This window comes from Gallus gallus, chromosome 10 (genome assembly GCF_016699485.2).
Source record: "Gallus gallus isolate bGalGal1 chromosome 10, bGalGal1.mat.broiler.GRCg7b, whole genome shotgun sequence".
Lineage (NCBI taxonomy): Eukaryota > Metazoa > Chordata > Aves > Galliformes > Phasianidae > Gallus > Gallus gallus.
The window spans coordinates 10,277,054-10,299,614 of NC_052541.1; the positions used below are offsets into that span (position 1 = coordinate 10,277,054).

The 22,561-nt window shown below is 38.3% G+C and overlaps 1 protein-coding gene across 1 annotated transcript in view; it reads right to left on the minus strand.

Moving 5' to 3' along the window:
• FBN1 (fibrillin 1) overlaps nt 1–22,561 on the minus strand; it is a 146,811-nt gene that overhangs the window by 80,851 nt on the left and 43,399 nt on the right. The window contains exons 7-11 of the mRNA XM_015291934.4: nt 15,910–16,107; nt 12,473–12,598; nt 8,564–8,689; nt 4,677–4,835; nt 1,210–1,377 (exon numbers count right to left, since the gene is read on the minus strand). Coding sequence (XP_015147420.1) covers nt 1,210–1,377; nt 4,677–4,835; nt 8,564–8,689; nt 12,473–12,598; nt 15,910–16,107 — 777 coding nt within the window. The remainder of the gene's footprint in view (nt 1–1,209; nt 1,378–4,676; nt 4,836–8,563; nt 8,690–12,472; nt 12,599–15,909; nt 16,108–22,561) is intronic.

The following is a 22,561-nucleotide window of genomic DNA, read 5'->3' on the forward strand; positions in this document are numbered from 1 at the left end:
ATAAAAAGTCAACATTTGCCCTCCCTCACAATGTGAATTACTACGATCAGCACTGAAAGAGAGAAAGTAGCACTTTGTTTTTAAGACATCTGTCTGAAAACAGCTAGCAACCACTGCCTTTTTCATTGATGAATCTGATGTGTTTTTTCTCTTTTGCAGGATGAGAGGAAAAGGAAGGGGAATAAACTCACACCTAGGGGAAAAGTGGGTGAGTGGCACCCCAGAGTAGTGGAGTTGGAATAATGGTTAAGTTATCTCTATTTCCACAGACAGCCCAGTGAAAGAGGGCAGGAACAATGCTGGAAGGTATGCCTATACGGTCTTTGGCATGCAGATGTGTGCTGGCTCTATTCATGCTCCCAGCTGACGAGAAGCTGTGCAGCTACGTCAGTGTAGTGTCAGGCCTGAGCTAGCATACTTTGCCTCTTAGGATTATTAGCTCAGCTTGGTGCTGACCCAAGACTAAATAGCTTCAGCTGGTGCCAGTGCAAATGGAGTCTGCCTGCATCTGTACAGAGCATGGGTGAAAGAAACTTGTGCTTATTTGCAAAAGACTATGTGGTTACACCAAATGGTGTCAGGTGGTACAGGCCTACAGCAGACTATATATTCACTTAGTAAATTCCCCAAGAAAGGGACAGAACAAAGAATGCATCACTATGCTGCTCTGGCTTCCTCCTTGCTCTACGGAAATCTTACCCAACCCTGTGTATCACTAGAACAGTTCCTTCTTCAAATTGGGTTGGCTTCAGTACACACCAGACTAATACTTTTATCTGTACATCTCCTACTTGGCCAAACAAGAGTGAAGAAAACAACCTGAAAGCAGCAGCTTTCTCATAGCCAAGCTCTTTAAAGTAAGCAACAGTCATAACAGTTATAACAAGAGTTATTCATGTTCCACAATGTTGACATGCAGCAAAGCTCACAATAGCCTTGAACAAACAGTAACGTAACTGTTATATCCATTTCAGTACAGATAGTGAAGATGTAACGCTGGAATCCAATTTTAAGGAGAAAAAGACTAACTATGAGGTATACTTGCTGTAAAATACATGGTAACGAGGCTATGATTAGAAGGATATCCAGTTAAGCGCCAAATAAAGTAAACAAGAGATACCATGAGCTGAAGGGAACTGCGAACTGCTCTATTTTTAAAAAGAAGCTAAATGCAAATGGTATAGCAAAAGGTAAATACTTCCTTCTTACCATGAGGTGGTGGAGCCCGAGATGGATAGACAATTTCTGGCTGTTGAGGGACTAGAGGAGGGTAAGGACCAGGAAGAAGGGGTGGAGGGATGACTTCAGGACGGCCTGGAGGAAGGTCAGGTCTTGCTGGCAGCAGAGCAGCTACTGAGCACAATTTGCGATACTCATCTGAAATGTGAAAACATGGATGCCATGTTAGACTGTTGCAGCATATCCCATTTTATCCAACACTCCGCCTGTTCACAGCATTTCAGATAAGCAATAACAAATTTTAAACAATCTGGAAACCCTGAGCCTGTATCAGTTTTCTTCATAGCAATGAGCTTTGTTCTGTGAATCAAGTCATTAATCCGAAGGAGCATATTAATACTGCTTGTCAGAAGAGTGTTAGAAAAAAAGATAACAAAACTGACATTCTGGATATGAAATTTAACAGTGAGGCTGCGATCTGATCTTAATCTAATTTTAATCTGATTTTAATCATCAGATCTTTGATGAACTCAGTGAAAAGTTTACCTAAAGAAGGACTTTTGGATGTGATCCCAAGTTAATTTAATACAAAGCTTGCCATAAAGTTAGAAAAATACTGAGCAGGGAAAAAAGCCCAGTTTCAACTGGATTTCTTAAAAGTTAGTCTCCTAAAACAAAGAAATATAAATATTAGCCAAGAGGCAAAACCAATTAGAGAATGAATACACTAACACTATTTCACTGTCCAAAGGAAGTTTGCCAGTAAAAGCAGAAACCAAACAAGGTACAGTCTAAGGAGCACAGAGAAACGGGGTTTGATCCACAGTAAATTCCTCCTTCCCCTAATGGAAAAATGATCTGTTTTCCTGTAAACAACGTCTATACTGAGTGTCATACATTCTTTTATTATCTCTGTTAGTGGCATCTGTCCTACTAACCCACTTTCCCTCCTGCCCCCAACTCTTTTGTCCTCGGGAAGTGTGGTTTTGGAAAACTTCATCCAAAGAATGCACATAGAGTATCACAATTAAAGATCACATTTCCAGCTGACCTGATTCATGTCCGCAATTTGTGTGTACACAAATTACTATTTGTGCAGACAGTATCTTTGAACTTTAAAATTTTAAAGTTTATGGCATAAGAGGGGAAGTGAATGAAAACAAAAAGCTGAAGAGATGCATGAATTGCTGAAGCAATATAAAATGAGAACTGAAAAATAAGTTCAGTGTTGGGAGAGCAAGGCTGAATATTTCAGCCTTCAACACTTTTATCACACTTTTTTTTTCCATCTGTAAAACATATTAGAAATTCATCTGGAATCACAGAGGCTTTTTAAATAAACATGGTAGCCCAAAATTCTGCCTTCCCTAATTATTGTCATATTTATTTCAATGCTCTTAGGTGATCAGTTTGTTTTATATGTCAATTCATTTCCCTCTAGTGTTCCTTAGGGTGATTTTAATCTTTAAATCATTTTCAAAGAAGATTTTATTGTATTTTGTTTTGTTCTAGCATTCTATTTTGCCTATTCATAACTAAGCTGAATCTGTTCTCTGTCAGTGGTCTATCTGTGATAAAACAGACACAGAGACATTCAGAAGAAACAGCATCTGCATAACTGCATACACAAACTCCACTATGCAAATGTTTGCTAATGACGGTTTAAAGAGTCAATTCTCTAATCATCCGTTCTCTACAACCCACTGATCAGTCTCTGTGAAAGAAACAATACTGTATTTCTTTTCTACTCTAGACTGGTAATGCCCAATTATCCAAAGGCAATTCACCAAGAGCAGAGGCCTTCCACACAAAAAGAAGTCATGGCCTTGGGGCTGCCCATTTATTGAAAGGAATTAGCACACATGAAGGAGCTGTTTAGGTGAGAATTGAACACATGCATTAGTGGATGCTTGAGACACCACTTTTAAAGTATTTACAGCATCAGTGGTGAACACTGTCATTCCACATAAACAATTATTGCCATGTTATGCAAAGAAATACAGTGCAAGCCCTTTTTATTGCAACTTTAATCTCCATGTATAATTTCCAGCCATAAACAACCTATTTTATAGTACCATCTGGTCTGCTGCTCACACTGAAAATGCAACCACTTGGTTACATTATGCAGCTAGTGCTTCACTTCATATTGCTATGTATTCCCATTTCAGAACTAGGGAGACCCTGGGACACTGATACACTTCACAGGCAGCTCTAAATTCCTCATCTTGCTTTCTGAGGATATACTGAGGAATAAATGAACATGATTAAATAATGACAGCAATAACTTGCACACATTTAAGGCACTTCAAATAATTTCAAAAGATATTTGAAATGCGAAAGTTCAGTCTCAATCTATATCCCAAGTCAGGACATAAAATTTGGAATATAACCATGATCTCGGAGATCCCACATGGATTTTTGCATCAAAAAGTCCTGGGTTCTAGCTCCTTCTCAATCACGTCTCAGCCAGCGCTATGAGCTGAATTACTACACTTTTCCACCCAGCTTATTCAGCAGTCAGATATCAATAATTAGAAAGTATGTAAAGAAAACAGGGATTGTCTCAATCTGTTAAGACTGAGGAGCTGTCTCCTTCCCGTTTCAAATGAGTATCAGTATATATTACACTATTTTCTTAGCATTATTTGTCAATCTTGGATATTTGACATATTTAAGATAGTGTCAGAACCAGGAAAAGACCTTCCAGAGTTCTGATCTTAGACCCTTCTTCAGTGTTACAGTTCCACTCAAAGGATTAAAACCAAGAATAACAAACACTCCCATATGTGATCTCTCACAGTTCAGAGCTATACTGCAGTCGTGTTATGACCTCAGTTCCTCCCTAAACCTTGCACCTCTCTTGAGCTTTGCCCTAGCAATCCTTAAGCTTCTGGTGTTCTTTCTTTCCAAAGCAGTCCTAAACAAACTCAAAGACATATTTCCTCCCCTCCCTCACAGTTAGTTTTGCAATATTCTTTAAATTCTAATGTCATATTATCTGGGGATCCTGATACACAGCAAGGCAATAAAGAACAGCACTTTTTGGTAGCAGACAGAAATTATGTTCTTTGTCAAATTCTGGTACGACAGCCCAGAAAGCTAGATGTAAGGGAAAGGAAACCCCAGTTGTCCAATGAGAACAAAATTACAGAGGGATCTACTAGAAAGCTCTGGAGGAGGTAATTTGAGCCTAAAGAGAATGTTGAAAACAAAGCCCAAATCAGGTAAGGTCAGAATATCCAGGCTACAAATCATCAGTAAGCAACAGATAAAGTCCTTTGACTATGTTTGCTTGCTGTAGCCTGCTGAGGGGTCCTGAGCAACCTGCCATGAGAGACTCTTCTTTGAGCAGTGGTATTGGACTAAATCATTTTCTAAGGTGCCTTCCAGCCTCAATTATTCTGTACAGTGCTGTAATTAAAATATCACTGATAAAAGAAAATGAGTGCCTAATTCAGTGCTTGATCACAGTCATAAAAATACAGGTGGATTCATACCGGTGGATCTGATAGGGCACATCTCAGGGGCGCTGGCTGCAGTAGAAGACCAGCATCGGCCGCTGTCACAGCAACATTGCATTTTGGACAAAGGCTGGGGGAGCTGATTGCCACAGCGCCCATTGGTCAGAGTAGAGAAGCAGTATCCAGGACGCACATCTACCAAAAGAGAGAGAAATGGATATGTAATCACCAATCCAAAGAGAAATATGACTTTAACAGAAAGGAAAAGTCCTGTTTTACTTGCTTTATTACACGATCTATCATATAGCACTTGCAACATCACAAAAAAAAAAAAAAAAAAAAAAAGGCACAAGACCAGAAAAACATTGATAAAATTTTGGCTACTTGGAGTTCAATGCAGGTGAAATACTTTCTGTGTGAACGCCAAAGTGAAACATGTGATGACAGGGAATCAGAGAAGGAAAAAAGAATGGATATGCCTCAGTGTCTCCAGAGAAAAATTCCAGTGTAATCTCTATTCAAGATAGTACCAGATCACTGCTGTTTACGCTTTGATTTGAAAGACACAGATATACAGCAATAAACTCAGCGTTGCGGCTCTCAAAGCAGTAATTCACTTTTCATTAGTCATGGCTTTCCCAGCTGAAGTATGTCATCATTTGACAAGATATAGGCTTGCAGGCAAGAAAGAGCAGCACAGCTTTAACTAGTGCCATCACATTGTTTATGGAGATGTGCTGGCTTCCTGTCTGAAAAGGGTGAGCACGTGCTGTACAAAGAACATCTCGTACCCAGACTTCATACAATTAGCTCTAACAACGTTGTATAGAAGATCCCCTACCTTAGAGAAGGGAGAGAAAATGTGGATGGAAGCAAAAAATACAATAAAAATAAAATAATCTTGGGATGAATATACAGCTCTCAGCAATTGTTTAACAACAGGTCAAATCATGTCAAATTCAATAAAAGCTGAAGTGTGATTTGATGCTGCATAAACCAGATCAAGTTTGTTTCTAAAATACATGAGCATTTGCCATCAAAGTGTACTGGAAAAAGTTGCAGATATCATATCTACAATGGCAGACACCATTTACTAATGAAACAGCATCTCAATATATATATTGAGATGTATATATATATATATATATATATATATATGCGCACTGTTACCAGACAGATATACATATAAAAATATATTATATATATGTATAAAAAGGAGAGAAGTTTATTATCATATACTGGAAATCTGAAATAGAAAAAAAACTATTCAGTTCTGTAACTGGCCTTCTGGTACCCAACTAAACTGCTGAACTTATCCACTCCCTAATCTAGCATTTTAAAATCAAAGAAAGCTCTGATGCAAACAGTTCCTCACTGCATCTATTGTAATTTTCCTCTTTATACAGAGTAGAGGTGTATTCAAATGCTTGGTGTGATGGTGGGGTGCACAGTAAGGAATGGAGTATCTAAACAACACTATCATCATCATCTGTAATCTGTCCTTCTCAGTTTTGGTCAGTATGAACTTTTGAAACAACTGACAGCAGTAATGGGCAGAAGAAAAGGATCAGATGGGCTCTGTGTAAGCACAAAACGTGTCATAAAACAAATGTAAAACAAAGAACAAGTATCTTTTTCTACCTACAGATGTAAAAGCTTATCCCAAAACCAGATCATTTTCAGAAAAATATGGCAAACGTGAGAGGAAAAATGGCAAATATTTTCATATTCCTAATTACTGATTTTCTTGCTTAGTTCTTTTTTTTTTCTTTTTTCATTTTCTGTTGCAAAAGGGAAAAGACACAAAAAAGGTCAAGAACAGCTGGAAACAACTTCTCTTCTGTTTCAGAAACAGAAAATCATTTTCAGCTTTTAAAATTTTAGTATTTTTCACTAAAAAAGCATTGTACTTTAAAAAGACAAAAAAGCCCCATGGATATAGCTTTCAAGAAAAACAAGCTTGCTTTTTTTCTTTTTAAATACATCCATCTAAAAGTAAGACTGAGATATGTAAGATTTCTTCATAGCATTCTTCATGTATTTGGTCAAGTTGTCCTACTTTGGTTCCTGCTCTCCAGCTCTGGGAGATACCATCTTTGCTTTGCCTATTCTAATCTCTAGGGTTTGTAATAATGGAACTCCCAGTTTCCCCTTTGGATATTTGGCTCCATTTGAGTCCCATAAGGGATATATTTCTCAGAAGCACTTCCTCATCTCTAACAGAATAGACACGTTCAGCTCACGCTTTTCACTTAACACAGACATGTTGTAATTGAATCAAGAGTACATGTTTTGCCCAGTTCTAATACAGATTCAAATTCTATCCCTGTTAATATGGCAAGTATGTGATATGCCTTTCAGACATTATTCCAAAATATCTGTAGATAATTAATAGTGCTTCCCATTTAGCACGTTTTGCCTAGGACATGAAGCCAAAATTTTAATGATGGCTCTTGGTCTGGCATATTACTTAACAAAGCCTGTGATCATTTAAATCCCCAATTCTTTAGTTAAACTATTTCAGATTGCAAATGCAGTGGGTAAAAAAGACTGGAAAAGTGAAGGAATGTAATGAAGGGGTGAATGCTGGGCAATCCTGACTGAGATATGAGTATAAAAAGTAAAAAGAAAACAGCAATTGAGCTTCTCCATAGAATTTCTTTGCTTCAAAAAGCTGCATAAATATCCTCTGAAAATATTAACTACAAGCAGAAATCCATGATCCACAGTCACTTGAGAGCTGCTCATCTGGGGCAATAAAAGCAATGCTCCATCAGCATTTTAAGTGAGCAGTATATATCTAATCTACCAAAATGCTATTGTGGATAATGGAAGAAATACAGTCCACTTCTCTCAACCTGCAGAAACAGAATGGCAATAGAATGTATTTGAATAGAATGTTTCAAAATTAATCATAACCCAAATTATTTCCAGAACTCTTGAGAGAATTATTATCGCTTGGTACTTTTCTCTGTGAAATCATTTCTATTCAGCTCTTTCCCAAATGATTTTCTACCAAAGGTACTAAACACAGCAAGGTCTCTTGAACTCTGGCACTGTCACTGTGCATGAGCCTTTAAAGTTTACAAGCTAAAACTAAGGAAATAAGTCTTTCGTTTGATTCCTAAATAATGACAATGATTGCTCAGAATTCAGCACTGGCAGTCAGAAAAAGTAATTATTGCATTAAATTGAGAGAAAGGAAAAAAAAAAAGTTATAAGATACTCGACCTGCTGCAGAGCATGCTATATGATTCCCAGAAGTAATGTGTAAGTGCACTAACACCACTCTTTCATGGCTTTGGCATTGCAGTGGCAATCATTTAATTCACACAGTCCTTTGGTAGCTAGTGTAATGTTTGAAAGACTGGTTCTGCTGTACCACAGTGAAAGCCAGAAAGAACAGCACTGCCACATCATCGCCATTATGAAAACAGATCCAAGTGCCCCACACCCAGTTTATCACATTGTTTCTTTTAGAGACAAATATCTGCTCTTTAGAATGAGAGGAAAAAAAAAAAAAAAGGCTGCTTGGAGTGAGCTATCTTCTTTCTGAAGTGTATTTGGTTTTCTAAATGGGTACTGAATATAACATAGACTAAACTAAAGACAAGCACTAGAGCAAGAATGTCAAGTAGATCTGTTAATTAACTTCTGCCTACTTTAAGACAACAAATATGGCATGACAGAAAAATTCTAATATGAAATACCAAAAGAAGGTTACAACAAAGAGTGAAAGAGAAAACATCTTGCAAATGGAAAAAAATATTTCAGGATACAGATATAGACACATGATGGACTTCTATATAAAAGGATTTAAAGATGACAAGTTGAAATACAGTTCTTGTACACTGTTACCCATTTCTGATATCCATGAATGCTCATGACACCTTCTGACTTATCATTTACAGTATACTACTCACCTATGCATTTTAAGCCATCAGGAGCTGTATAAAACCCTGGAGGACACTTGCAGAAGTAACTACTGACTGTGTTTGAACACTCTCCTCCATCACAGATTCCAGGAATGGTGCTGCATTCATCAATATCTTCAAGAAAAAAAAAAAAAAAAAAAGATAAGCAGGGTGATATCTATATTAGGCAGATAGGTGTTTTATAATTACTATTAATGACCCAGCTTTCTGGTGCGAGATCCTTACTAATTCACATACTAAGAATGTGGTCATCAGTTTTGAATCGCGATCTGAATCTTTCATTACCTGTCTTAAACAGAAGCAAAATAAAATCTATATAAATATCTGTAAATTGCAAAAAGAAAGAATGTTTGCTCTACTGCTTGATAACGATGGATGAAAATCTATAACTGTAGAAAGTAAAAGCAAGTAAGCCATCAGCTCTTCAAACCGAATTCTTCACATTAAGAAAATTTACATGGGGCCTGTAACGACCATAGTGATCAGGAACATAACTGTTATATCTCAGGGAATCTTCAGCAGTACAGCATCTTCTGGCACCAGATAGCCAATGGTTCAGTGCTGACTCGAAGGGAAGCACAGCACTTACTGAACTGTCTATCCATCTTACTGCACTTGGTTTCTTTTCTTGGAAATCCCCAATGAAGCACTGACCAGCTATGCAATTCAACAGGATTACAGCTCAAAGTAGGATGACTGCAAGCAACAGAAATCACCTTTTCTGTTTTTTACTTCTTTCTTTGACATTTGGGGATTTCTCCACTATGTGAATGCTCTGAAGTTCCAACAAATTTCTAGACAGAAACTGAAATATCCACCACAGAAAGCATGGCAGAAATCATACCCATAATTCTACCCAGATTTTGTCAGAAATTAAAAAAAAAGTCCATACTATGAGTGCCATCACTAACGAATTGTGACCCATATACCAAATATCTGATCAGAGCTGTATACGTGAACAGAGGGAAAGTAAAGGACTTTTTCCACAGTTAGGAGTTCGAGTTGCGTAAGTCCTGCAAAGAACAACCTATGCTAGTCCTAATTGCTCCTTAATTACCAGCAGTAGCCTGCCTGTGATGCATAGTTACTTTTCCCCTGGTTTACAGTGACTGTCTTAACAACGCAGCTGTATCTACTTAGCAGTCCTCTCATCTTCTGGAAAGCTGGAGTCCAGCTGAGCTTAAAAACTGCTCACTTTTTTCCATGGTAGAAAGGTAGGTTACTTCTAGAGTGATCAATGACAACTGCCTGTCACAGCCATCTGTGATCACTGAGTATCTCTCCTGATAGGGAGAATCCAGCCAGAAATAATGGCTTCACAGGATTCTATCCAACCTCTTCCACAGAGATCTACAAACAGATAGACACATGGCTATAATAATGATTTCACCAACCACAAAAATTTTTGAGATGAAATAGTGCAACACCACCCAGTGCACCAAGGCAAGGAATGAATAATACTGTAGTCATTAAAAACGACTGTAGGAATTTAAATGTAACGCCTAAACTGGAATTTGGCCCCAACAGATGGGGGAACACCCGAAGTCCCACAGGCCCATTAATGAGCTTTTAAGCAAGTAGAGAGGATCTCTGTTCTACTTCTCCTGTGAGGACAGTAATATAAAAGTTATCTATTCTTCTTTCCCTAGGTGAAGAATTGGAAGCTCTACTACTTTTGTGGCTCCTCACCTTCGTAGAAGAGTAGAAGGACTGAAGTGGCATACAGACAGCCAAGCTTCACAGTCCCATCCTAAGCTGTGCAGGGCTCTGGGCCCCCTGAGCACACATTCCTCCCCAGCATCTTGCTAGCTGTCGTGATGTGGGTCGCATTCCTCACTTGGGTGTGCAAGAGGGGTGTGACTTTTTGTTCAGTGCTACTTTAAGGGTGTTGCCAGAGTCCTGAGTCTGAGTGCCGTGGGAGCACTGCTAAGAGACTTCTGGCTTCTGCTCCAGGAATATACTCTGCAGGAGTCCCGAAAGTCTCAGTGACAAAAAATGTGGAAATTGAATTTTGGTCTGAATAGAGCCCTTAATTAACAGAGAAAAATGCAGTTGCAAATAGATCATATTCAAGCATCTTCTGACTCAAATTCGCCAATGTTTATCTTAAACTCCGTTTTGCCCCTGTTTATATAGTCTGACCTTTTTAAAAGCAAAATCACCACTCTTTATTTTAGGGTTGAGCCTAACACAAACAGTATTTCACTGTTTATATTAGTGTTGACATTCATGTAAGCAATATTGTCATTATTAAGCATGCAAGTTTTATAAAGGTAAGTATACTTGCTGTACTCAAAAATATGAATGTCGCTCTAGGAAAAATTACTCCCACCAATCACCACAAAAAATATATTTACCTCAGCTTTAATGCAACTGGAAGAGGAATGCTGATATGAAGCAGGGAAATAATGCAACACCTTAAATCTAATTTTCCAACAGCTATGCTAATAAAGAGAACTTCATCCAGCACATCTCTTTTTCCCATCTTCTTCTGTTGTCTCTCTGATGATTTCTATCATGATCTTACATGAACTGGATTTCTTACATGATCTTACACAAAATGAAATGGTACTGCTAGTTCAGCAGATGGCTCCTAGTTCTAGGTCTCAGGCTCAGTAAACTATTATTCAACTGTTACCAAATGCAGGCTCTGAAGGTACTCTTCTACATGATTTAGCAATCAAAACTATTGTAGCAGTGTTTATACAGTGCAGCATATGCAAGCCTACAGTTCTCAGTTTTCCAAGTATTAACACTTAACAAGGCACATGTTCAGTTTTTTCTGTTCACCATGTTCTTGGTACTTCATCTGCAGAAGAAAACATATGCAATGTTGTTCTACCCTGGAGTTGGCCTACTTTCTGCCAAAACCATTGGCAGTCAGTAAGAAAACCATGCTATGAATGAACTCTTCTGAAACTGCTTTCCCTAATCTGTAATTAAAGTATAATGTTTTCCTTGAAATAGGGATTTTTCCTTTTGAAAGACTGTAATAATTCTTACAAACTGACTGAAATTTTTTTTAGTACTTCCTTAAAAACACCTGATGCAAGAAAAGGTGGTGGATGCACATCTCACTTTCATGATCACCTTAAACTCCTGGTGGCAGTGGTTCATCATTTCAGCTATCTGAAGGGTTTAATCTGCAAAATGCTGAATGCTTGTCAAGCAATGGAAAATTCTCTGGGGACAGTCAACGAACTAGTGATTAATAGTCAGATTTTACCCTCCAAGTTTAAGATTGCAGTATCTATGCCTGAATATTATATTATAGAGAGGAAAAAGTCATAACAAAATGCACTTAAAAATTTGAAAGAGTCTATAATTATGCAGCCCAAATTTTCACAGTTATATTTAGTACACACTCCTCTTCCAAATGAGGACTAGCAATAAGGAAAGATAACGTTTGTCCTTCTTAAACATCTGCAATTATAAGGATAAGTTTAGAGCTTACTCCTGCAGTCAACACTCAGCAGTATCCAGCTCTCATTAATGTCAAATGCAATTTAACTGAATATGTGGGGATGCGTTGAATCTTCTAGTCACATATGCTTTTTGTTTAAAAGATACTCACACAGACAAGTGCCTCAAACGTTTCTTAAGAAACATATCAGTTAAAAACATTTTCTAGTTTTAATGTTTAATTTGTTTCAGATGTACCTTTAAGTCTGCAAAATGTTACATGGATAAAAGGTTGGGAAAAGTTGCAGGGCTACTATTTAAAATTATCTGGTTTAGAAGAAGGAAGGACAATTATCCATATTTGTTGTGAAGAATGCATTTGCATATTCAAGGAAAAATAGTCTGGAAAGTTTGTTACAAACTTGTAAACAAAGTTGGTCCCAAAAAGAAGACTTCCCTCCTCTTCCTTCAGAAGAAAGTTCTGAAAGTTCTTACCATCGCATTTTTGTGTCACTTCATTAAACTTGTGTCCAGCTGGGCATTTGCACTCAAAAGATCCAACAGTATTAATGCAATTTCCCCCTTGACAGATCCCAGGGATAGCTTGGCATTCATCCACATCTATCATATAAAAAAAGAAAAAAACAAACATCCCCTTTTACTTCATTTCTGAAGAACAGCCATAATAATTTGTCTACATATAAATTAATGTAAATATGCCTAAATCTATTATTCACCCATCATAATATTATGATACTTGCTTGTGAAGACAGACACTAATTTTGTAATTACTCTGTGCAAAGTATGATTAAGTACAGTACTCTAAATATTTTCTGCAAGAAATCACATGGTTATTATTGTTACAGGCATTGAACATCTAACTGTTATTGCTTTGTTTTTGCAAAACATCTGGGGAATGGTGATGCAGAGAAGACAGCCTGCTAAAACCCAGATTCCTTTAAAGAATCTGAAGCTGGGCATTCAAAATCACTTGCCACTTTGAAAAATTCAGCAAGTCCATACAGCACATAGCCAAGTGTGCTGGCCATTTAGCCATTCAGGAGCCCGAGATGAACGAAGAAACAGTGTGTAATGTGCATGAAGAGTGCCTCAAACAGGGAACTGCACAGTTGTTATTGATGGAAATGATTAACTCTTCACTCTATTAAAATCAGCATTGTGACTTTAAGTTGTGGTTAGGATTTGACTCAAGGAGTTTCACAGCCATAATTAATATATCAAGAGGCATTATTAATGATCCATTTAGACATTCATAACTGGCTTTTTTTTTCTTTCTAACTTTTCCCTTTATTTTTCTCTCTTTGCTTTTAATTTTCACTTAAGATAATGAAATGACAAAGATGGTATCATAGGGTAGGCAGGAAGCATACAACAAACGTTTTGAAGTTTCTGGCCTGACAGCTATTTTAGCACAACAACATATGTGTCATCACTAAGCTGCAAAAGTGTTGCTATGGCTTAGTAATAGCCACAGAAAAGAGGCTCAAGGAGTGACACTGCAGTAGGAGACAGTGGAGGTCTGGCTCACACTCCCCTGAGGGCAGCCCTGTGCCTGCTGCTCCCTACTCCTTTGGGAGCAAACAGAGCACTCACCACTCTCCATCCCAAATGGCTGTGCTTTCCACATCTCCCCAGGGGCTACTAGTCACTGCTGGCAAAATCCAATTTACTGAATTCTTGGGCTTCTTGCTAGGGTTAGTTTCTACACAGGAGAGAAGCTGAAGGAGATGATGCCTTTAAATCTCCCTGTATAATTCGCAGAGAGACAGCTGTAATGTGTCTTCCAGCCTGAAAAGCAAAGTATTATGTCTGTACAAAAGGCCAAGAAGCAATTTCCCTGGGAGCCACAAGTAGGAAGTTTCAGAAACGCCAAGGGGCATATCTGTACCACATTGCAGAGCATTATGTAAAGATCCCTGAGCTGTCTGAACCAGGTCGGGAAGCACGACTGCAGAGTCAGAGCACTGCCATGCCTGCGTTACCTGCTGTGCTGGGAAGCACAGCCAGCCAGCACAGCTTTAGCACCCACCAACAGCCACACTGCTTCAGGGACTCAAGCTAAAGTAATATGCTGTGCTTTAATAACAGCGGTCAGGCCAGACTTCATGGCACTGTATTGAATTTAAATGAAAAAAGTAGAACTCATGCTCCTGAGTCACGATGTCTGTTTCAAAATCCCACCTTTTGGCTTTCATTTTTGTAGTTTGTATCTTTAAAAAATCTCAGCTGTAATATTAATTTAACTTTCAGCCAGACAGACAAAGTCAAACCTTGGGCAGTGATGCTCTATTTACTTTTTATAACAAACTTGTCCTCCCCTCCATTTTATTTCTTCTGATTTCTCAACACAATAATAATGGCTTCTTTTCTACTCAGAAATTTTATTTAACCTGCTTTTCTTCAGTTAGATTGAATATGGATGTGAAAGCCTGAAATGTCTTCAGTCTGAATGGATGTTATCTGATTTCAAAAGGTCTGGATTTAGTACAATTGCATGAAAAATAAAGCTAATATGTGGTTCTATAGCAGATCTGTTGAAATTATGAACACATTACAAGAGAAGAGAAAACTGGAAAGTACAGGTCAAACACACAGGGCCAAAATTGTGTTGGCACTGTGTTTGAATTAGCATAAATGTATCTGAATGTGAAGAAATGTGCAGCAAGCAGAGGTAGCCTTATTCTGAACTGCACAAAACCAGAGGAGAGGTCACTGCAACTTTTCCATGACATAAATAAGAGGGAAATAACAAGGTGGCGCATGAGGTCAGGGGTGTGGCCACCTATTTATGCACACAAGATCTCAAAACATCAATTTACAGATTTCTACACAATTTAGTTCTGACCTTTAACAGTGAGAGGGGGGACAGAATGGCCGAGGTCAAAATATGTGCAAGTTACGTGGCATACACAAACATGCCCATCTTGAAGTTCATCATGTCTATCTGCAGGCACCAACCAGGACTTGGCCTGTGACAGATATCTACATTTTTTAATACAATGGAATGCCTTGAAGTCCTTTCACAGGAATTTCATGATTAAATCAAATTACTAGTAGATTTATAATCTTTATCTCCTCTGTTTTTAAAAATACTGCAACTTATTAGAAAATGTTATACAGTTCGAAATAAACTAGTCCCAGAGATACGGTCCTGGGAATTTATAATCCACATCAGTTTAATACATAGCTGCCCCTGTTAACTTTCTCCTGTTTCCTGCCAGACATCCAGACAATAAAAGAATTTATACAGCTGGAAGTATTAGAATAAAAGCCAAAAGCAGTGTAAGGACTTTCTGTGGTAAGGCATGCTCAGAAAGAAGTAAGCAACATCTGGGTGGATTTTACGATTTGAAACAAATGCAAATGCATTTCCAAAATTGTATAAAATATATACTAAGTAAAATAAGGCATTTTAAATGGCACAGCACACGCTTTTCTCCAGGCTGAAGCAGAGTAGCTTGAGAGGTAAGATACCCAAGACAAATCCAAAACCAACAAATTTTAGCTAAAAAAATAAATAAATAAATAATCCCACACCAGATAAATAGAACAGTATTGCCACAGATTGATGCATGTTTTGAGTGATTTCTGAAACAGAATACATTCCTCCATGGAATGTCTGAATGGTAAACTCTGAAAAACACCATCAGAGAACCAAGGGAAAGGGCTGCTGGCAGTGAGAAATTCATTAAGATGCTGGCTGCTCTCACATGACCTAAGTTACTAATGTACTCACTTGAACATCAGGCACTCACTGAATCATGAAGTAATGCATTTGACAATGTTTTTCCATACTTCACACATATAGCCAAGAATGGCTTAGGACAGGTTATTCACAGCAGTGTAACTCAATTAAGATTAATCCAGTAACAATTTCAGCAGCTTTTGGGGAAGCTTTGCTGCTAACTTACCTTGACAGGCCCCAGTTCGAATGTTTGGAATGAAGCCTCGTCGACAGGGATGCGGCTGGGCAGGACACATTTCACAGGGGTGGCCCCATGCTCTCCCAACAGTTGCACAGCAAAGGGTTTTTGTGCAGACTATTCCACTGAGCTGTCCCTGGCACATCTGGTTCGTTACCAAAGTGAAGCAAGGGCCAGTCCTGTAATCTGTTTCAAAGATAGGAAACGTAATGAACACCACAATAAAAACTTGTAATAAGGCAAAGTAACAAGATTCAGGCAAGTCTTTTGCACATAAATTTCTGACTACCCCAGCATTTTTACTTAGCAGTGCTCTGCTAAGGGTTTTTCTCAGATTTACTTCTCATTCAAATCCATGGAAAATAAGCAGCTCTACCAATACGCTGTGACTATTTTACCAATGGTATTATATATATATATACAATTCCCCACAACTCCTTTGCAGCTTGCTTTAATACCTAGTAACACTATCTGGGCAGTCTTTACACTAGTTTGTTTTAAACATTCAGCACATTTATTAAAATAATACAGATAAAAAGGTTAGGATGAGTTTATATCCACAAGTTATTCTCAAATGAGTCTCGAAGGATGCGAATACAGATTGCAGAAAGTTTTTTGAGGACAGTTTTCACTGTTATTCAGGCATATGCTGTACCAGATATGTGGGTAAGCTTTGCCTACAGCTGAAAGGAGGGCATGTGGAACACATCTGCTTTGATTTGTTTATGGTAGGACAGGCCACTTATCCAACAGAAAGAATTAAACTAAGATGTTAATAAAATACTAGTAGACTTTATTTTGTTCCATTCTCCAAGGGCAACAACCAAATAGTGGTACTGCCAACTCCTGCTGTCTCCTGCACATCCGGGGTGCACACTACAGCTAATTCTTCATGAGTGACCCTAAAACATTTTTCTGTTACACAGCACCCGGACAGAGTCCAGCATCCTGTAAGCACAGCCAGCAAATTATAAACCTGATGTTCATCTGTACTGAAATAGTTAGCAGCTGCCTAAGCCAAGGTCACTAAGCAATTCACACTGCCTTGTAGTGATGACATCATGAATTCCTTCAATTTTCATGCCACTTCCAAACTTTGTTAACAGTAACATGTTTCCATTAAACCATTGGTATAAAGTGTCAAAGACTGGACATCTTTCCCTTCTGCCCACAGGTCCGTTGTTAGACACGAACTCCAGGACTGCTTCCGAAACCAGGGGCACCTTGAAACCAACCATTTAACTAATACTTATTCCATTCCAAGGGCACTGCATGGATATACCATAACTCTGTAGTCCTGTATGCCACCAATATTCATCTTTGCTATCGTGGGGCAACATAATAAAATAGGAGGCATTACTTTTGGAGCAGCCATCATTAAATATATAATATAGTTAACGTATATAAAGCAACAGCTTAAATTTTACTCTTCCTGTACTTCATTCTTCCAAGTAGTTGTTCACAAATGTACATAGTGCCAAAAATCAACGATACAAATAAGGCGTGATTGTGAAGTGAGGGGTATTTCTCTCTGATAAGAGAGGTCTCACAAAAGTCTGGTAAAGAGGCATGATCCATTTTTTAATTGCACTGTGCCATGTGCCCTGGTTTCAGCCCAGATGGCGTTCATAGCACACCGCTGTTGGTTGTGCTGAGGGGATACACTGGGCTGCTTGGCGGGAAGAGCAGCCGCCACAATGGCGTACGCGAGGCAGGGCAGTCACAGTGCGAGTTATGCCAGGCTGCATGTGGCCCGTGGGCTAGACATGTCCAACCCAGCCTACCCAGATCTCTCTGCAGAGCCTTCCTACCCTCAAGTAGATCAACAGTCCCATCTAACTTTGAACAAAACAAGGTCTAAGAGAGAGATCTCTTCACTGTATTTAAAAATTCTAACATTAAAACTTCTAATATTAAAACAATAGATGATAATTCTTTAGAAACACCACAGTTTGGCCTTGTCAATGTGAAATCTCCAGTGTACCTCCTAAGAATGACATCCTTTATTGTAGATTGTCCCCATACAGTTTAAATATAGACGGTTAAAAAAGGAGGCATTTTGTTCTCTGTCGGGCGGGAAGCACACATCGGACAGTAATGAATACCCCATCTTGTATTTTATGTTGGAATATGAATGGATCAGCATTTACGATTGTTTGCTTTCAAACTATAAATGACCTAGCAGTGGCTAATACGACTTTGAAATACGGTGAACCCAATGAAGTTAACTTTATAATCGCAATTTTTTCCTCAAGGTTTCAGTGACAAGAAGTAGATTAAATATGCACTCAAAACCAAGCAAGTCCAGATTCTATTTGTTATTATCTAAGTTAACTGCATTTCAGTATGCAGAATTATAAAATCTCTTCTCACCTAATCCTTTGCCTTGATAAATTTTATTCTTAATACTCAGTTTTCTGTTGATTACAGCTTTCCTTCTATCTTCTCAAATACAATCTTCTACAATCTTAAGAAGTAGGATTTTCTTTTGGGTTCTGAATGGGAAACTCTAAAGGCCAGAAAATGAGCAAGAAGATCATTTGTATGTATATACTGACCTATGGCCACAGGGGAATCCACATTCACTTGAAGTCCCATGTTTTTATAGAGAGGTTTAATTAAAAGAGCTCTAAAATTAGAGCCTTCCCAATATTGAGTTTAAATTTTTTTGACATAGTACAAAAGTAAGCTATACAAAAAGGAAACGGTATTCCACTAAAACAGTAACAGAATGAGAAGGTAATAGTATAACCAGTAAAGAGGTCTCCTTGAGCTACATCATCTCCTTTTAATTTTTTTTATTTATGAATTATGCTTGTTTCAGAAGACGCTGTAAAACGTATATAGCCAGTGTTACAAAGCACTGACATGGGATATGAACTTAAAATCCTTATCTTTATTTTGTCACAATGAAATTCCCTTATGTATTTATGATACTTGCAATTACTCAAGCTACCTTGTGAGTAAAGCTCAAATACAAGCTTCCAAGTTATCAATCAGGAGTTGAAAACAGGAAGGGGAGGGGGGGGTTGAAAATACTACCTTCACTTTTTTTTTTCCCCCCCGAAGAGATAATAGAATTTTAACTGAAAAATATTCAGACTTGACAATATTTTAGTAAAATTATGTGTTAAAGATGTGCAACTGATGATTCCAATACTTGATGATATTTCTAATGCAAACTTCAGCATGTGCAAGTAGCCTTCAGTAAGGCATCAGTCATGGTCGTCTAACAATTTTATCTGCCTCTTCACATATTTCTTCGCTATTTCTACAAGGGAACCTCAGACAACTGAGAAGACAGCTGAAACTCTAAAAGCACTTTAAGTTCAGCTACGTCAGAAAGAGCAAGAGAGCAATGGAATGAGGGAAGTATACATCATGTGAGAATCCGGTTCATTAAGTCCAAGGGAAAGAATCAAGCTCCATTTTGATCTACACCTTGTTCCTGTTTTAGCCATAATCAGCAATTTTTGTTATCCTCACAAAAGATCTTTTATGTTCCTAAAACCATCAGGGAGGTTGCTGAAATATGTAACTGTCAGACTTTGATCAAAACTGAGCACAGCAATAAACACCAATAACTGTTCCAGTTAAAGATGGACAGCACCAATGAGTCTAAAACACCAGGATAGTGTAAGACTTTCAATGTCAGATACGTTTCTTTAGTTCTCAACTCAGAAGGCTCTCAAGCCCTCAGTTCATGCTAACTGCTGTTTGTTTTCAAGAACAATATTCTATTTCATGTAAAAATAATGTTTAAATATGAATTTGAACAAATAGAACCCATATTAAACAATTATGCCAGTGCAAGGATGCTGTATAAAACTCTGGTCAGTCTCCTCCAATATTCATTTCATATAGACCTCCTATATGGAGTACTTGATGGTTCAAATTTACAGCCTTATTTTACAAACTTATAATGACCTGTTGGTGAGGTTGACAGACTCCTTCAGCTCTGTTAAAATAAACTGGAACTAGATAAGTGCAAAGATCACAGGATTAGATGCTAGCAAGCCAGCAATCATCTTACCATAATCAGGATTATATAAAAACAGGAAAATGCCACTTCTTGCCATCATAAAGACATGGATAATGACAAAATCAGTGCTGCTTTGCCAGTTCTCAGCACACAGCACACACAGCTCATGCAGTCCCACATGCTACAGCACTGTCTGAGCAACAAACCCAGAAGGTTGCTTGGAGGAAGGAAGCACTCCTGTTAGCTGCTAGCACTTCATATGGGTAAACTCTGCATGAACCCCAAAATCCAGCCGAGACTGCTGTATAACTGAAACCACTCTCAGCAATGCAAATGAACAACTTTCCCTTTATTCAGTGCAGGGAAAAAAGGAACAAAAATAATATTCCATTACCACACAAAGACTAAGAAGAGGAAAGAAGGGGTTCTAAGTAAAACAAAGTGCTTTAGAGCTCATCTTTGTTAGAACTTACTTTCCCACTTAGTACTGTTTTTGTTTCTGATATGTTGTGAGTAGATGATTGGAAGTGAGACTGAACTACCATGCAGGAGCACAATGTTGACTCTGCATAGGCTGCTCAGAACTGCTCACAGGTAACCCACTTGTAACAACATAACCCAAGCATAATCCACTTGACAGTCCATGCCTCTGCTCGGCCTGCAATCAGAGAAGAGAACTAGAACTAATTGTACCTGAAAATGCTCATTAGGAGCCAGTCTAAGTTTCAAGAAGCACTGTCCTTTTAACACGGTACACAACTTAATAGGTAAGTACAGTTTCAGGTGTCTCCAGAGTCACGGATCCCACTGTACAAATTTGTGCTTCTATGCTCAAGTATAACACTTGGGAAATTATCCTCATATTTTAATAGCAAATGAAACTAAATGGTTCAGTCTAACCAAATGGATAGACTGTAAGTAAGGTTTTGCTACGATCTATTGGGAAACAAGACAGAGAGAGGTTATGGTATACAAACAACCACACTGATAGTAGAAAAATACAGCTTTCACTATACTTCTGTCATCTTACTCTCTTCAGAAAAGGAGCAGTGCATTTAAAGATGATGGAAATAAACACATATCAGGAAGTAAACACATATCAGGAAGCTGTGCTTGAAATGAGATTTTTTTTTCAGTAAAATTTCAAGAATTACAGGAAGACTCACAACTGTCACAGTAAGACACCATGACCAAGCTGACTGCAACAGTAAGCACCACCACAGCACATTGAGTTTTAAAGGCTGTGCGTTTCAGGCTAAATTTCCAATTGTCTGTCAAAGTGATTGTAGATACCTTCAGTCATGAAAACATCTCCTGGTAAGGACAAAGGGAACAGACAGAATGTTTTACAGATGTACATTTCCCAAGAAACTAATGCAAACTAGCGTGACACTTTGCCAGAGGAATGGGAAAGGCCAATGCGCTTGTACTCCATTTTCACTTATAAAGTGCTCCCTTTCAGTTGTTTTCATGTTATCAGGAAAACACCTTTTTCATTTATACAGTACTTCATTGCTTTTAAGCACTGGGCAGAAAAGTGAATGATCATGGTCAGGAACCCATGGGATAACAACTATTGACCTCCATCTTTCTTAGTAGGGGAGGATAACACATCTCACCTCACAGGCTGAATCAAGAGAGACCCACAACACAACTGCCCCATGTCTGCTCAATGCACCGACTTCCAACTATTTAAAAAGTCAGACACAGTAAGTCTCCGTTCACAGGTGACACTGAAATGCCAGTTGATAAATGCATCCAATCCCAACACTTATTTCCACACGGGCCATTTCCTCAAATAATTACTCACTCTTAAGTTCTCCCCTGTCCCCTCCTCCCCTGAGCCAGACACCATTACTCATCCTAGTCAGATCTAAATGTGTCATCTCTGGAAAGTATATGGCAAAGATATTAGAGGGTGTTCAGAAGGAAAGAAAACGAAACTTTGTAAATATTTTAAACCTTACGTCCTACAACATCCCAAACTTCTTACCAATAAGGTTGGGTGGATTTAGCTGTGGTATGTGAAGAAAGCATTACCATGTCACTTCTGTCTGCTGCTTTCCAGTTCCAGAGGTAGCTTCACGTATTAACAAGACCACCTCTCAGTTGCATCAGTGCACAGTCCAGCACAGAGCTCAAATTGTTGAGATTTAACGCTGTTTACTTCTAGGATATCACTGGAACATGGGGAACCAGTTCACCTGGTCAGTGCTGTATGGCAGAGGTATGAATCTGGCAGTAGAAATGGCTCAAAATACCACAGCTGTGCTGTGGACAGATCACTGCTCCAAGTTGCCTCTCGTTAATTTAACAAGAGAAAAAACATCCATGGAGGCATATCCAACACTTGCAATAAATAACTTCCACTGGTATAATAATTTTTTCTTCTGTATTAGTCAACCACAAAATTAGTTCCTGCCTTCTGTATCCCAGACCTAGGAATGTTATCCTCTAATTCATGAATCTGATGACCCCATTTCTGCATGTCTTCCTCACCTTTGCTTGTTGCAAATTATTCTCATATATTGACTTGCTGGCACACTTCAGCCTAAATTTATTTTCCATTCTGTAAGCTTCTTCACAAATCCGTTTATGCACAGACGATATGTTTAACATTTCTATCTAGCAAATATTATCCAGTCTTCCTAGGATACT